General features: G+C 43.7%; 1 protein-coding gene across 2 annotated transcripts in view; it reads left to right on the top strand.

Annotated features, from left to right (window-relative positions):
- KCND3 (potassium voltage-gated channel subfamily D member 3) overlaps positions 1 to 18,070 on the top strand; it is a 421,590-nt gene that overhangs the window by 376,141 nt on the left and 27,379 nt on the right. For both annotated transcript variants that reach the window (XM_040423873.1, XM_040423874.1), the window contains exon 3: positions 7,379 to 7,477. In XM_040423873.1, the coding sequence (XP_040279807.1) occupies positions 7,379 to 7,477 (99 nt within the window). The remainder of the gene's footprint in view (positions 1 to 7,378; positions 7,478 to 18,070) is intronic.

The raw sequence follows: 18,070 nt of genomic DNA, 5'->3' as shown, positions 1-18,070 counted from the left end.
AATGTCCCCCAAAAACAACTGTGCTAAGCTGATACTGTGCCAGGGTGCCCCCACAGTAATAGTGCTCCCAAAAATCCCAACAATAGTGATAATACTGTGCCAGAGTGCACTTAGTAGTAATAGTGCTCCTACAGTGCCCCCAACAGTAATTGTGTCCCAGAAGTACGGTAATGATGCTCCCATAGTCCCCTAGTTGTAATAAAGCCCACCATAATGCCCCTGGTAGTAATAATTCTATTTATAGTGTGCGCCAGTGCAAAAAATGCCCCGTTGTGTGTCAGTAAAAAAAGACAAAAAAAAAACTTAGTGCCCCCAGTAGAGCCAATGTTCCCAGAATGCCCTCATGTGTTCCAATGACCCGTACTGTGTGCCACTAGAAAAACAGTTACTGTCCCCAGTTGAACTTAGGTGCCCATAGTGCCCCTATAATTTGTGACAGTATAAAATACTCCTATATAGTGCCTCCAGAAGATGCCCCATAGTGCTCCTCCCTGTCCCCATAGTGTCCTCCAATTATGGTTGCCAGTATTAAATGCCCCTATATAATGCCCTCATAGTGCTCTTCTCCCCCACTTCTCCATAGTGCCCCCCATAATGTGTGCCAGTAAATAGGGCCCCCAGTAAATGCCCCCATAGTGCTCCTTTACCCCCCACTTCTCCATAGAGCCCCCCATAATGAGAGCCAGTATATAGAGCCCCCAGTAGATGCGTCCCCTCTTCTCCATAGGGCCCCCCCCATATTGTGCCAGTATATTGGGACCCCATAGTGCTTCCCCTCTTCTCCATAGTGCCCCCCATATTGTGCCAGTATATTGGGCCCCCATAGTGCTTCCCCCCTTCTCCATAGTGCCCCCCCATATTGTGCCAGTAGATTGGGTCCCCATAGTGCTTCCCCTCTTCTCCATAGCGCCCCCTCCATATTATGCCAGTATATAGAGCCCCCATAGTGCTTCCCCTCTTCTCTATAGTCCCCCCATATAGTGCCAGTTTATAGGGCCACCAGTAGATGCATCCACTTTTCACCATAGTGCCCCCCCATATTGTGCCAGTAAATAGGGCCCCCATAGTGCTTTCCCTCTTCTCCATAGTGCCCCCTCCATATTGTGCCAGTATATAGGGCCCCCATAGTCCCCCTCCATATTGTGCCAGTATATAGGGCCCCACCCCCCTTCTTGCCATACTGTACTATAATAAAAACAATAAACACATATACTTACCTTATGCTGGTTAGCGATGCGATGCAGGCCTCTTCTGGCCTGTGTCCCGGTCTGTACGGCTCAGGCGGCGCGATGATGTCATCGCGCCGCCTGCACCGGCCTCTGATAGGCTACAGGCACTAAACCTGTAGCCTTTCAGAGGAAGGGCCAAGGGAGACGCCTCTCCCCTGCTCCTCTGCACCGTTCATCTGTATCGCTGTCCTAAAGACGGCGATACAGATGAATTTGGAGATGAGCGCTTCCACAATGGAAGCGCTCATCTCCAGTCCTGCTGCCTCCGGACAGAAAGGGCCCCCCTCCGGCGCTGGGCCCTGCTGATGACACCCCCCCTCTTCTGTCCTAAAGGGATGTGCCCCGGGCTGTCGCACCCCTCGCCCGCCTCTAGAAACGGCCCTGGCAAGGATAACTTGCCACAATCTTGTGGCAGGGTTAAATTGTAAGTCTTGTTAACTTGCTGCACACATTCTCTGGCAAGTTGTACACTTGCAAAGCACTTGCAGCACAAATTCTAGTTGACACTTTTTCAACTTGCAGCAAATCTGCTTGGCAAGTCTCTAGCAAGAGCATAATAACTTAACGAGAACTTGCAGCAAGTTTGCAAAAGCAAGTTATTCTGGAGACTTGCAAAGTAGACTTGCTGCAAGTTTGCAACATACTTGTGAAGCTTGGCAAGTCTGCAATAGCTTAGCAAGTCATTTTCAAAATTGCAGCACAATTTCTTGCTATCTGGGAAATTGAGCAGGGTTAGCCACTGATCGGCCTGTGACCGCAGAGCTGAAAGCAGTGCAGGACCGGTGTGGCTCTTGGCTTCCAGGTACAACAGCCGCAGCACAGCATGGCAACGTCTCACCTGTCACGTCGAATAGGTTCTGGGGAGCTTGGGGGATGCAGCGGAAGAGGCGGTAGCAGTGGAAAAGAAGGAGTCAGCCGAGGAGGAGACGGAGGATGGAGTAGAAGGAGGAGAAGAAGAGGCAGGCCTGCATGCAATCCGTGGCGGTAACACCAAATCCACACGGGTGCCACGGGTTACATGCTTCACGGCCATCAGAAGGTTCACCCAGTGGGCAGTAAAAGTTATGTACCTTCCCTGCCCGTGTTTGCTAGACCACGTGTCAGATGTATCTTGGCACCGACACTGTGTGCCAGAGATATATTAACTTGCCGCTGAACATGGCCATATAGCTCTGGGATGCCCTTCTGGGAGAAATATTTCCTTCTGGGGACTTTCCATTGTGGTGTGCCAATGGCCACAAATTTTCTAAAGGCCTCCGACTCCACCAGTTTATATGGCAGTAGTTGGCGGGCTAGCAGTTCCGACAAGCCGGCGGTCAGCCGTTGGGCAAGAGGGTTATCTGGCATCATCATCTTTCTACGCTCGAACATGTGGGCCACGAAAGCCGGCCTTTTGCCAGGTGAACGCGATGACTGCATGGTGGAAGGTGGAGTGGAGGACAAATGGGAGGAGAGAGGAGAAGGAGAAGAGGCAGGACGTGGAGCACCGGGAGTGTGGCTTTCTCGTTTCTGACGGTGTTGCTCCCACTGGGGTCGGTGATGGGAGGCCAGGTGCCTTCTTAAGGCGGTTGTCCCTAGGTGAGATTTGGGCTTACCGCGACTTATGATTTGACAGCATAAGCTGCAGATGGCAACACTATTGTCAGCAGCGGACGCGTTAAAAAAAGCCCAGACTGCAGAGCCATGTGCTGGCGTCCTGGGAGCACAAGATGTGACCGTGCATGGTGGATGGCTCATTCCAGATACATTTTCAGTCTGCTTTTTGCCTCCTGTGCACTGCGAGTTCTGCCTGCTTCTCCTCCTTCTCCTCGTTATCTGCTGCTCTGTCTCTACCTCTGAACTCCCCTCCTCTTCCTCTCTTGTGGGCACCTACGTGACGTCCATCGACACGTCATCACGTCACCTTCAACACCACTGACATTAGAGATCTTGGAGTAGGCAGCTACAGCGGGGACCATTCTCCTTGGGCTGATCAGGCCCGGGGTTGAAGGGGTTAATCATCCCTTCTCCCCAAAAACCAAGAATTAAAGGTTCCTCCTTTAGTTGCTTATAATTTGATAGCATAGGAGTGATCAGCATCAGTGGGCACCCCCTCCCCCAATAGCATTGTGTCTATCTTTAGGACAACCTATTGTAATTAGGTGAGTGCAATCCTTTGTATCTTAATCACCATTCATTAATCATGCATCAAATCCACTACCTGCAAGACTGTGAAGAGCCCCCTTTTATTTCACAATTCATTCTAGTAACCAACACAATGCATAAAAGGTAGGATACAGCTGCCACAAAAACACAGCTCGGATACCCTGTGTGAACATGACACAGTAACAATATAATAGCCATAATGTTAAAAAAAAGTATTAAAAACTTTCAACACAGTCATGAGTCACATCAGTGATAGATTACGACTACTTTGTAAATTCAGCCACCAAAATCCAAGGCAATCATTTCAGTCAGGAATTGTTAAGCACGGCATTTTAGTCTGACTGTGAGAAAATATTTTTTCCACCTCGTTGTTTTTACATCTGAATGATTTATTGCAGTCTACATATTCTTTTTTTTTTCACCCACCGCTTTGTTGCATATAATCTCACCACTGGTTATTACTCACGCTGAATTACTGTATGCGACACAGACAGCAATAGTAATCTGCTGCTCAATAGTGGTCCGATACATTAACACGAGCCCCCCATGAGACCAGAAACCTAGGAAAGTGTAAAGGCTAAAGCCCTGGATATGAATGGAAATAAGCGGCAATGAACAATGTCGGAGCTAAGCACAGATTTCCCTGAACTCATCGGTGCGCAGGAGAGCTGTGCTTAATTAAGAATTTGCATTAAATACATAAAAGGAGAAGCTGATAGATAATTCCTCCTATGGATTCCTAGGAGCATACCGTCTCTGATCTCTATGAAGTGTCCCACAGCAGTAAGTGGTTTAATGGAAGACAACTTAGCGGAAGAGCTGGAGCTGGATCTTACTTATTTAATTCTTACTAATTATATTTAAAAAAGCATGTATGAGCCCAAAGTTATCCTCATGGCCCAAAATGTGATCTTGAGAAGGGAAGTCAATTCATGAGTTCCAACATCAAGGCCAGCGTGTGTCACCTTGATAGGTAGGCCTGTAATTTAGGCCTCACTCACCTCACGAACGTCCTGGTCCTTGTGCCGTCCGCATTTTCTTTGACCATTTTTAGCCTATAGTCCACATTTTGCGGACATATTCTATCTTTTTGCAGCACGGACATACAGACCATGTGCTTTCAGCATCGTATGTCCGTTCTACAAAAAGATAGAACAAATCCTATACTTGGCTGCAAAATGCGGCCCACAGACTTGCTGAAGTCCATGGGTCAGCAAAAAATGCGGTTGCAACACGGACGGTATCCGTATTTTGTGGATCTGCAATTTGCGGACCACACAATTCATACGGTCGTGTGCATGACTCCTTTTCCAGCTCTCCTTGTGCCAGAATGGAATCTATGGTAGCTCACAGCTGCCGTAGGTTTCAGTCATTACTTACGCCAGTTTCTATATAAATGATGAATTAGCTGGGGTCGATGGTCCCACCCTTACCACACCCTCACTCTAACCTTACCACACCCTCACTCCACCCTAACCACACCCTCACTCCACCCTTAACTCACCCTCACTCCACCCTTACCTCACCCTCACTCCACCCTTACCACACCCTCACTCCAACCTTACCACAACCTCACTGCACCCTTACCTCACCCTCACTACACCCTTACCTTACCCTCACTCCACCCTTACCACACCCTCACTCCACCCTAACCACACCCTCACTCCACCCTAACCACACCCTCACTCCACCCTAACCACACCCTCACTCCACCCTTACCTCACCCTCACTCCACCCTAACCAAACCCTCACTCCAACCTTACCACAACCTCACTCCACCCTAACCACACCCTCACTCCACCCTAACCACACCCTCACTCCACCCTTACCACACCATCACTCCACCTTTACCACACCCTCACTCCAACCTAACCACACCCTCACACCACCCAAACCACACCCTCACCCCAACCTAACCCTAACTCCACCCTTACCTCACCCTCACTCCACCCTTACCACACCCTCACTCCAACCTAACCAAACCCTCACTCTACCCTAACCACACCCTCACTCCACCCTTACCTCACCCTCACTCCACCCTAACCAAACCCTCACTCCACCCTAACCATACCCTCACTCCACCCTTATCTCACCCTCACTCCACCCTAACCAAACCCTCACTCCACCCTAACCACACCCTCACTCCACCCTTACCTCACCCTCACTCCACCCTCGTCACTCCTCCTTCTGACCAGACTTGGCGAGGGGTGATATGAAATGCAGATTACAACTAGAAAAGTAGCAAATGCATTGACAATCACAAATCTAAGCCAAAAGAATACATAATGATACATTTCCCCCTAAGTTCAACAATTTATCGTTTCTGGACTGGTTTAGGGTCCTCCTACTTTATTGGGAAAAGATAGTTTTTGTTAACAGATTAATTGTGTTATAACTTGATGCAATAGGGTTATACTATTGCATCAAGTTATAACAATGTTATACTATGAATCAATGAAGAAGACCTTTTGAAGGTTGAAACGCGTTGATTGTTAGGTAGGAGAATTTATCGCTTGTATTTTTAATGGAAGAAATAAAAATCTCTTGATTTTACTCGCTGGATCCATATTGGACTTTTTGCAGCATATTCGGACGGTTTGAACACAGCCGGGATCCATGTAGAGCAGGTCAGAAGACCTAACCACCTGAGAGCCAGACCTCGTTCTTCTTTAAGGAACTGAAAAAGGTGCCTGATAGGAGAGCAATACAAATGCAGAGTATTCATGAATGGCTCATTATTTTCCACTCTTGGCGGCGATATTTACCTCTACAATTACAACACTTGGCTTCCATTTAAATTCCAAATGTAATTAACTAATAATAATTAGAGGGAGAGAGGCGCAGTTCTGCATGAGCTCTTGGAAAGATTACAGTATAAAATGTGCCCAAATATAATTACGACAGGTTCTATTTTCACATATTTACCTTTTATGATTGAGAAGAATAGCAGAGGATCCGGCTTCTCTTGAAGCGGGAATACGAGCAACCAAAAAAAACTTGGAGCTTTTGATTAGGCAAATTACAAGTACTTGTCCACTATCTGCAATGAGTGATCTGTGTTGAAAGAAAGCTGTACTGTTTGATGCTTGTGATAGTTGCTGCTTGACTCATTCTATCAGATACAGAGGAGTGTGCAGAATCTCAAACACATTATCACACCAGCCCGTTCCTTCATTCTGTGCCGTACAATTTCTCTTAGTCAATGACAAAAGGCTTTTTACAGTATTTTTTTTTATTCCTTCCCGCCTACATAGCACCAATGTACACAGCTCAACTATAACACTGAAACCACCTGCCCAATTGTCAGTAGGCCCACCTTGTCCCTCTGCAGCATCTCTGACCTATCAAGGCATAGATTTCACAACCCCATATGCAGCAAGCTTTCTATCAAAGAAAGCATTACATTTTTAGAAATTTGTACTTTTATATTTCTTCTGTGGATCGAACCAGGTAGATTAGCCTTTTCTGCTCACAATTTTGTTGCAGAAAACTTCTGTGATGTGAAAATCAGTTTCATTCATTTGAATGGGGTTGTTTTGGTGGAAAGGCAAGCCCATGGATTTCTGTAACCCTGGAGAACTTCACTACTGAGAATTTTACTGGACTCTTCATTGATTTCAGTGTAATGTGACCTGCAGTGCCATAGAATGAATCTCACATGGACATTATGTGAAGACCCTGCAAATAATGATGGCCCTCAAAATGAATTCTTCTTTACTAATGCAGTCTGATGCAGTTCACACCCTTGAGGTCATTACAGTGAAAATTAAGGCTTGATAGTAGCACGCGGTAAATGTAAAAAATTCTATAGGCTTCGTTACAGTTGTTGATAACTGCTTCTAGGTCCATTTATTCTTTCAGATACATTTTATAGTTTCCAGCTTGTTGTTGAAACCTCTATAGCTACAACTCTTAAAAAAAATGTTTTTTTTTTATGATTGTATACAGCTTTGATGAAACAATGAAATATTATGGTAACAATGGATATTTATTTTCTTATACAGAAAGCTAGACTTGCTAGGATAAAGGTGGCCAAGACAGGAACTTCATCTGCCTACCTACACAGTAAAAGAAATGGTCTACTGAGTGAGGCGCTGGAAATGGTGGTATGTATGGCGACTTGTACTTTTAGAGCCTGTCTGTTTGACATAATTAAAAGAAACTCAAAGCAATACTTGTTCTATGGGGTTCTACTACAAATTTAATAAATGCACATTAAAGGTTTTTTTTTTTAATTAGAAAAACATGGCTAATTCTAACAGAAACAGCACTACACCTGTCCATGGGTTGTGTCTGGTATTGTAGCTCAACACCATTGAATTGAATGGGGCTTCACTGCAATACCACAACACCTGTGGTAAAGCATGGCATTGATTTTGAAATTAAGCAATCATGTTTTTCCAATCCTGTGTCCGCTACATGGCTTCTGGCAAACTGCAAATGGGAGTTCTTATGGCTTGCTTTCAAAAATTGTTTTCTTCTTGATCTTGCCACTCTTCAATAAAGGCCAGATTTGTGGAGTACACGACTAATAGTTGTCCTGTGGACAGTTTCTCCCACCTGAGCTGTGGATCTCTGCAGCCCCTACATAGTGACCATATGCCTCTTGACTGCTTCTCTAATTAGTGCTCTTCTTGCCTGGGCTGTCAGGTCAGGTGGATGGCCATGTCTTGGTTGGTTTGCAGTTGTGCCATGCTCCTTCCATTTTTGAATGATGGATTGAACAGTGCTCCGTGAGATGTTCAGAACTTGGAATATTCTTTTTATTTTTTAAACTTCTCCACAACTTTGTCCCTGACCTGTCTGATGTGTTCCTTGGTTTTCATGATGCTGTTTGATCACTAATGTTCACTAAACCTCTGAGGCTTTCACAGACAGATCTAGTTATACTGAGAATAAATTACACATAAGTGGACGTTATTTACTAATTAGGTGACTTCTGAAGGCAATTGGTCAAACTGGATTTTATTTAGGGGTATCAGAGTACAGGAGGCTGAATACAAATGCACGCCACACTTTTCAGGTTTTTATTTATTAAACATTTTGAGAACCATGCATCATTTTCTGTTCACTTCACACATAATTGCTACTTTGTGTTGGTCTATCACATAAAATCCCAATAAAATACATTTGAGTTTGTGGATGTAAGGTGAAAAAAATGTGGAAAAGTTCAAGGGGTATGAATACTTTTTCAAGGCACTGTATATTTAACTATAGAGCTACCACCAATGCGACTGACGGTCTGCTGACCCTGCAGCTCCCCTACTTGCTTAGGCCCTCCCTGCTGCCAACTTAGCCATGCCAACAACATTAGGACAATTTTTAGATTTTATTTTTCTCCAGGGCCAGTTTCCAGCTGGCAAAAGCAGTAATTTCTGGTTTCTAATCTGTTCTGGTTTAGCATTAGATGGCTCTATGTTATGCAGCCATTGTGATTAATTTGCCTATACTTTCCGTAATGGGGTTATCCGATTGAGTTGCACTTAGGCCACATGACTGATGTTCGTGACGTCACTGCCATAGGGTAAGTTGCAAGAAGGCCACAGTGCTTGCAGGAGCGCCGGGCCTTCTCAAACAGCTGATGGACTGGGGTTCTGCTTGTTGGACCCCCACTAATCAGCTCGCTGCCCCTGCCCTGTATGCAAGTGGCCTAGCCATGACAGTAAAAAAAAGGGGTGTGGTTTTGGGGGCATCTTTGGGGGATGTGGCTTAACATGACACCAATTCTTTCATCATTCTTTGAGTTCTGCATTTTAAAATAAAATGCACTTTACTGTTTTTTTTTTACATTATACTGTATGCCCCCATATAGTATAATGTCCCCTGATGTGCCCAACACAATATAATGCCCCCTTACACAAAAACACAGGTAAAAAACATAAAAACATTGCCGGTAAAAAAAAAATATTATCAGCACTAGTCTTTGGTTGTGCATACCGGCTGGGTGGCCACCCTGTGACAAAGTGGCTTGTACCCTACTTAATATTCAGCACCTAGAGCACAAGCCCCGGCAGCGCCCCTAGCTATTCTCTGAATGCACACATCTAAATCGTGACCAGATATTCACAAATTTGGACAGGCAGTTGTCACCAAGTTTACACTGCAAAATCAACATCTGATGGAAAGTACGGTAATTGGACACAAGGAGCAACAATATAGGGAAACACGGTGCTGCCTAATGGGGGGAAACTGGCAAAACTCGCCAGAACAATTGGAGAATTAATTTTAAATCTATGTCTTCGGCGCAGGCGCAGTGAGTGAAGGCCGCTCTCATGATGCCGGCTTCCTCACTGTGACGTAGTCGGCGCAGGCGCAGTGAGGAATCCGGCACCAGGAGCGCATCATTCACTCACTCCGCCTGCGCGGAAGACAGAAGTGAACGGCGCAGGCGCGGGATTTCGTCGACGATGCGGTGGACCGTGCCATCAATCAAGAGGAGCTGGGCGGGCAGAACAGGGGACCTGGGCGGGATAAAGGGTGAGTGGACGGAGCCTCTAGGTGCTGATTCTATGCCCACATAGCACCTAGAGGCTCATTAGCATATAATAAAAGTGCTTATTTTATCAGAACGGCTGCAGGGAGAAAGGTAAAAAACACACTGTTATGTAGTGCTGACATTAGCGCATCGCTATATCAGTCAGCTACATAACAGTATTTCTGGTTATAGAAGCCCTTTAAAAAAATGGGGTTTAAAAACCTTTTTGTTTCCAGGCTACTTCTGCACATTCTCCATAGCTACCTGAGATGCACTTAAAATATATGGCTGTTATAAAACTAAGCTTTGCATTGGGATTCTACAGCTTTATTGTCCATTTCTAATAGGAACAATGTGATCCAACATATTTTCAGTAGTCTGCTTGGAGTAGAATGGTCAGAATTACAATTAGGCATTGGAGATGAAATTGGAAACAACTTTTACTGTTCCTCGGAATCTGGGCATTAAAGATTAACAGCCTCTGAGAAGATAAAAAAAATTGACATTCCTCAGTGCTTGAAACCTTTAAACTGAAAAGATGATGACACAATTGCAATCTCTCGAGACTTCTTAGGCCTCTTCCTCAGGCATCTTTATAGACAGTATCTGAAGATGCACATATTTATACACCAAAGTAAGTAGGCATAATGAGGTAGATGGGACTAGTGATGAGCAGATGAATATGAGTGGGGGGGGGACGACGACGACAAACCATTGTAGCAGTAGATTGTTGTAGCAATTATAGATAAGGAATGTGAAATTGTTATAGTCCTTTAATAGATATTCAGCCCATACATGCAGAGAGGTCTGAGGGCCACATTTCTTAAGAGATGTAGAAGGACATAAATCCATGAGACACATTTATTTCTGATCTGAGTGTGTCAAATGTGGTCATGAGTTTTTATTCAAATCGAATAGAATGAATAAGGGGATATGGTGGCTCACTCTGTCGAAAACTATGGAATGGGTGCTACTAAGCCTAATGACTCACCCAGTCAAAAAGAAATGTGACTCACCACCTGGACCACAAGGAGAATAAAAGAAGCCCGATTCATAGTTAAACACCTGAGTAATTTATTATAAAAAAAATGCAGATATATGACATAAATTGATAGATATAAAAAAACATAAAATATGAGATAAAAATACACAAGAAATTGCAATAAATATAGTACAATGTAAAATCGAGGCTGAGGTAGTTGTATATAGCAGCAATGTATATTGACAGCGTGGATAAAATCACTGGCCCATTATGGAGCAGTGGATGTCTTCCAATTTGTTATTAGAATGTTCAGTTCTAAGACATCGATGTTAGATGGTAATAATAATCGTAACTAATATCGCATATGGTGTTCCCAGCTTGGTTATTTATCATCGATGTGCTGGCAATAGAGGGTTAGGCATAAGATTGCTGACTGGTGTATTGCAATTACACTTCCCAATGCATATGTGACCTGGTTAAGAAGTTAGAGGTAATTGAGTTGCCCTACGACTTGAGCACACAGTGGCGTCCCACATGGCTGCAAGGTCGGATACAGCGATACCTGGTTACAAGTTGTCAGCTGGAACGACTCAAGCGATTCGACAGTCACTTGTCTGTACGGTCTCCAGTTGCCTTATGGACTGTCTCCAGGGGCGTAGCTAAAGGCTCATGGGCCCTGGTGCAAGAGCTCAGCTTGGGCCCCCTACTTTGTGGAAAGGGACAGGGAAACACATAGCCTTCGTGCCACCTGAGGCAAAAATTGAAACAGCACCCCCCCTCAATCCAAATTCTTGACCTAACCCCTTCCCTTCAGCCAGAGGTGTAACTTGACCAGCATGTACTTTCTATAATACCAGTGTCCTCTTATATGGCACAAGGGACTTTGGGCCCCCTTAGGCTCCTGGGCCCGGTAGCGACGGCTACCTCTGCACCCCCTATAGCTACGCCCCTGACTGTCTCCAACCGTGGGGATTATTCAGGTAATGTCTCCCAATTGTCAGGACCGAATATTTAAATCACACCGTTCCATATATGCCGAGTGGGAATAAAGCCAGCCTCTATAGTGTTGAACCGTGCATGAAGGAGGGTCCAAATCCGGGGTAGATAGATAGATAAATGTCCATCAGCTGATGTGCGGGTCTTTAAACAACAAAACTCGTTTCGGGATCTTTTCCTGGCCCCTTCCTCAGTGGTACCAATTTCCTCTAACTTCTTAACCAGGTCACATATGTATTGGGAAGTGTAATTACAATACACCAGTCAGCGATCTTATGCCTAACCCTCTATTGCCAGCACATCGATGATAAATAACCAAGCTGGGAACACCATATGCGATATTAGTTACGATTATTATTACCATCTAACATCGATGTCTTAGAACTGAACATTCTAATAACAAATTGGAAGACATACACTGCTCCATAATGGGCCAGTGATTTTATCCACGCTGTCAATATACATTGCTGCTATATACAACTACCTCAGCCACATATGCGATTTTATATTGTACTATATTTATAGCAATTTCTTGTGTATTTTTATCTCATATTTAATGTTTTTTTATATCTATCAATTTATGTCATATATCTGCATTTTTTTTTATAATAAATTACTTAAGCGTTTAACTATTACTCAGGCTTCTTTTATTCTCCTTGTGGTCCAGGTGGTGAGTGCTCAGCCTTTACAAATATTTATGAGTTTTTATTCTCCTGTCCGAGATTTGAAATTCTCTTTTAATATCAAGACTTTCATACATGAAAGTCTTGATATTAAATGTAGTCTTGAAAGCTTGCAATTTTGTCATCATATTTTCAGTTAGCCATTAAAAGGTATCAACCACTGAGGAATCTCAGTTTTTATCTTCTATTTATTGGCTTACACGGTACAAATATACTTTTTCTTTTAACAGCCCCTGGGAAACATTCTACATACATGATTGGTCAAGCTCTTAACTTTCTGGGTAAGGGTAGAAGGTCGAATCACTAGTGATGCCATTCCTAATATTATTATCTTATTTTGCTGGTAACGCTTGCACAGTGCCAATATTACATTAAGGGTAGGGACACACAATGTGAGGTCTGCATCTGCCAAAGCCCTACTCACACATTGAAGCTTTATTTTAAAGGTAATATCTCTGTTACACCGACAACATTGTGCAGCCAGTGGCAAGTTCTTGTGATTTCTGACCTGCTAGATTTGCAAAGTACATCTAGTAGTGACATCAGCACAAGAACTGTGCCTCAGGAGGTTCATAAAAGGGGTTTCCATGGTCAGGCAGCTGCGCAGAGACATCAGATCACCATGCACAATACCAGAAGTTGGTTGGAGTAATGTAAAGCACACCACCACTAGACCTGAGCAGTTTTCTAAACACACTTTGATGGACAAATTACGGTTTGAAGTAGAACACTACCTGCTAGAATGAAAAGTGCCTGCTGTAAAATATAGTGGAAGGAGATAAAGTTATGGGCTTGTTTTTGAGGATTAGGTCTAGGCCGTATAATTTTAGTGAAGGGTAAAGTGAATGCTACAGCATACAAAGATAATTGTATGCTTTTAACTTTGTGGCAGTGGTTTGAGGAAGGCCCTTTCCAGCATAATTGTGCCCTGCCACAAAGTGAGGTCCATAAAGACATAGTGTGACGAGTCCTGACATCAATCCCATTTGCCACCTTTGGGAAAAAATTGGAATGACATTTTTGAGCCAGACCTTCTTCCATAACATACAGTAAGTGCCTAACCTTACACATACAACATGTTTGGTGGAAGGCGCACAAATTTCCACATGCACACTCCAAAGTTTTTTATAACACCTTCCTAGACAATCAGAAGCTGTTATAGCCGTCAGACGGACTCCATATAAACACTATGTAAATAGGTGTTATGGTGATGTCCACATACTTTTGTTGTGAGAAACTATAAAAATATAAGGAGTCATTTACTAACCAGAAATGCACCTACACTCACCTAAAGAATTATTAGGAACACCTGTTCTATTTCTCATTAATGCAATTATCTAGTCAACCAATCACATGGCAGTTCCTTCAATGCATTTAGGGGTGTGGTCCTGGTCAAGACAATCTCCTGAACTCCAAACTGAATGTCAGAATGGGAAAGAAAGGTGATTTAAGCAATTTTTAGCGTGGCATGGTTGTTGGTGCCAGATGGGCCGGTCTGAGTATTTCACAATCTGCTCAGTTACTGAGATTTTCACGCACAACCATTTCTAGAGTTTACAAAGAATGGTGTGAAAAGGGAAAAACATCCAGTATGCGGCAGTCCTGTGGGCAAAAATGCCTTGTGGATGCTAGAGGTCAGAGGAGAATGGGCCGACTGATTCAAGCTGATAGAAGAGCAACGTTGACTGAAATAACCACTCGTTACAACCGAGGTATGCAGCAAAGCATTTGTGAAGCCACAACATGCACAACCTTGAGGCGGATGGGCTACAACAGCAGAAGACCCCACCGGGTACCACTCATCTCCACTACAAATAGGAAAAATAGGCTACAATTTGCACGAGCTCACCAAAATTGGACTGTTGAAGACTGGAAAAATGTTGCCTGGTCTGATGAGTCTCGATTTCTGTTGAGACATTCAAATGGTAGAGTCCGAATTAGGCGTAAACAGAATGAGAACATGTAGCCATCCTCTGATGGCTACTTCCAGCAGGATAATGCACTATGTCACAAAGCTCGAATCATTTCAAATTGGTTTCTTGAACATGACAATGAGTTCACTGTACTAAAATGGCCCCCACAGTCACCAGATCTCAACCCAATAGAGCATCTTTGGGATGTGGTGGAACGGGAGCTTCGTGCCCTGGATGTGCATCCCTCAAATCTCCATCAACTGCAAGATGCTATCCTATCAATATGGGCCAACATTTCTAAAGAATGCTATCAGCACCTTGTTGAATCAATGCCACGTAGAATTAAGGCAGTTCTGAAGGCAAAAGGGGGTCCAACACTGTATTAGTATGGTGTTCCTAATAATTCTTTAGGTGAGTGTATATTAGGTGTATTTCTGGCACAGATTGCAGCGCAAAGGTCCTTTGTGCCACAGTCAGAGACTTGTTGCTCACACCAGGTCTAAAAAAGTGGGTGTGGGCAGGGAAGAGCCAGCAGGCGTGTCTTGTTTACCATTTTCTACACCTGGTTTAGGCGTAGATAATGGTCTAAGGGTCCATTCACAGGTCCGTAGTGCATTGCGGATCTGCAATACACCCCCATAGAACTGCCTATTCTTGTCTGCAATTGCGGACACGAATAGGACATGTTCTATTTTTTTCCGGAGCTGCGAACCAGAAGATCGGGGCCGCGCTCCGGAAATGCGGATGAGGAGAGAACATAGTGTGCTCTCCAGATCCATTTCTGCCCCATTGAGAACGAATGGGTCCGCACCCGTTCCGGATATTGCAGAACGGATGCGGACCCATTCCACGGACGTGTGAATGGACCCTAAATGTAAGACAGCTAGGAAGCTGGAATTAATGACCCCAAGAGTGTTTTGTATTTTTCCATGTCACTAATTTACTTATAGTACTTTACACTGTCTGATAATATGAATCATAGTCTTAATGTTAGAGAAATTTACTATTCTGGCATGGACCTTTGTAAATTTGGAGTATCGTAAATCTTGCACCAAATTTATGCTAGAATTTTGTCTGTGCACCAAAAAGCTGTCCAGTCTAAGTTTCCACTACATATTGGTTGGCGCAGTTTAATTCCACAATGAGCATTTTGTGTATTGTCATTAGTAAATCTGCCCCACTGTTCTCTAGAGATCTTTTCTCAGTAGTCATCTCATTGTCATCACAGGCAGGATTACAATAAAAGGTAACACCTCTAGTATAAAGTTATTGGCAGGTAACGTATGATCACAACATTAACAATAGGTGATGATCACCTCCTCCTCCTCGCTGCACTGTGACTTTTGCATATATCACAGAGCATCACCACAACACAGTCCTATAGAAGTACATTTGGCATCTTTATCAAAACTGTCTAAAAGAAAAACTATGTTTGTTGTGTAGCACCCTGGAGCAAGGGTACTTTGGATTATGGACGTTTGTGGACATTTGCCCCCCTGGCTGCTATGCAAAGCCATCAACTCACTACTTTATGGCACTTTAAAGGGTTAAAATGCACTGTCATTTATGCTGTTGTGTGCACTTAGTGTTTTATATTGTTGAACTGTATTTATAAGTTTATTATACTATATCTTGTCCATTTGCACTGTAATTGCACTATATCTGCACCGCACTGTGGTTAAAGGGTTAATGCACAGCCAGCTAATACTGAGAAACTTTATGAAACTTACTATGCAAACCTTTGGAGGTATAAATAGTCACCCTGACCTTCTGACTGGACTGTCTGGTTTAGCTCTGTTGTTTATGTCTGAAGACTTGTTTATGCCTAAAAAGACTGCTTAGTCATTGATATAGACTATTAAAGCCATATGCAAGTCTGCGACAGACAGAAATTGTAACAATGTCTCTGTTTAGGCTGTGCCTCTCCACTCCCCCACCACTACACACACACACACACACACACACACACACTAGAAGGTTCTAGTTCAGCTACATCTGAATATAAAGAGAGCTGTTAGAGCTCCTAGTTGTCTGCAGATAGGGACCAATTTTTAGCAGAAGAGACTCTGCCAGTCTGCACAAGTGACCAGAAGATGCTGAGATGGGGATACTCTGCCACAGACCCTGGGTCACCAGCCCTTAGGCCAGGGAAACAGCCTTCTGAGTGAGAGAGGAATAGCTCACGCAGGCCTTTTCTCAGCATGAAACCATCTTCTGCTAGGGAGAAAACTGGAGGGGCCAGCTCAGTGCATCACCTACATTGTTGTGCACTTGAGTTCCACCACTAAAAAGCACACTGGTTTACTGCAAGCCTTGAGACTCTGGAATTATTTCCCATTGGATTGTAACTCACCTTAACATCCCCTCTGGAGAGCAGCAACACATGGTGATACTTCGGCGGTGTCCAGAAGACCCAGCATAGTGTTGGAGCCACCCCAAACCCGGCCACTGCAGTTTTCCATAGCAGTGAATCAAAGCGCACATTTAAGTTAGCCAGAAAGTCAAAGAAATATAAACTGAGCTCTGATTGCTTGTTATGGGAAACAAAGACAGTTTTTCTTGTAGACCATTCTAAATCCCAATGTCAATTCCTGAGTTCTCATGTTCAGTAGTCCGCTGTAAACAAAGTCTCCAAAATAGCTCTTGCTACAGCTCAGGCTAAATGAAAATCAGAAAATCAACTATACAAGCAAAAAAATAACACAATAAGGCTCTTTAGAGGACCTGTCACCTCTCCTGACTAGTGTTGATCGGGCACCAAAGTACTGGGGTGCTCTGGCCCAACACATCGGGATGCTCGGGTGCTCTACCGAGCACAATGGAAATCAATAAGAGAGCCCAAGCATTAAACCAGGCACCCCCTGCTCTGAAGAGGAGAGGGTGTCTGGTTTACAGAAAAAAGTTAGAAATTGATGGAAACACCACCAAAATGGTTTGGAAACAGCATGGGGAGGATGTCTGGGTGCATCTTGGACTCCTATTACCTACAATAGACAACCACACAAAGGCTATATGCCAAAAGCCGGGTATGTGCAAGCCAACAATCTATCCATGAGACAGATACAGTCAGCACACCTTACAATGGCAGCCTTGTGCACCATGAGACATTCAAAACCAGCTCTCATCTGACTGAGAGCCAGTTAGCCTCAAAGTTACTTCATATCTGTTGGATGGCTTGGGTGGACCTGCGCACCTAGATAATTATCATTAGGGTGACAAAAAGTTTTCTGATTGTCCTAACATAATATTCAATAACCTTTCTATACAGTTTTGTCATGTAAACTCATTTGCATAAACATGGACATATGCAAATGAGCAGAATCTGCCTTGTTTTTCAGCTGAAAATTTGCGACAAAAATTTGAGATTACAATATTTGCGATCTACACTACTCATGAACAGCGCCATCTATTGGATTCATAGTCTTGTCATAAGACTATGAAACCAATAGATGGCGCTGTTCATAAGTCATGAACAGCGTCATCCATTAGATTCATAGTCTTATGATAAGACTATGAAACCAATAACATATAAAGCATCATCAATCCTTACATAAAGACGCACTACCATGAGACTACACAACAATAAATCCACAAGAACTCCGAAATGAGACACTGCACACCTCCAGGAATACCTATAATAAAAAGAA

The sequence above is a fragment of the Bufo bufo genome, chromosome 3 (assembly GCF_905171765.1).
Source record: "Bufo bufo chromosome 3, aBufBuf1.1, whole genome shotgun sequence".
In the NCBI taxonomy this organism is placed as follows: Eukaryota; Metazoa; Chordata; class Amphibia; order Anura; family Bufonidae; genus Bufo; species Bufo bufo.
The sequence above is the reverse complement of the archived record's forward strand: the minus strand, read 5'-3'. Positions and strand labels throughout refer to the sequence as shown.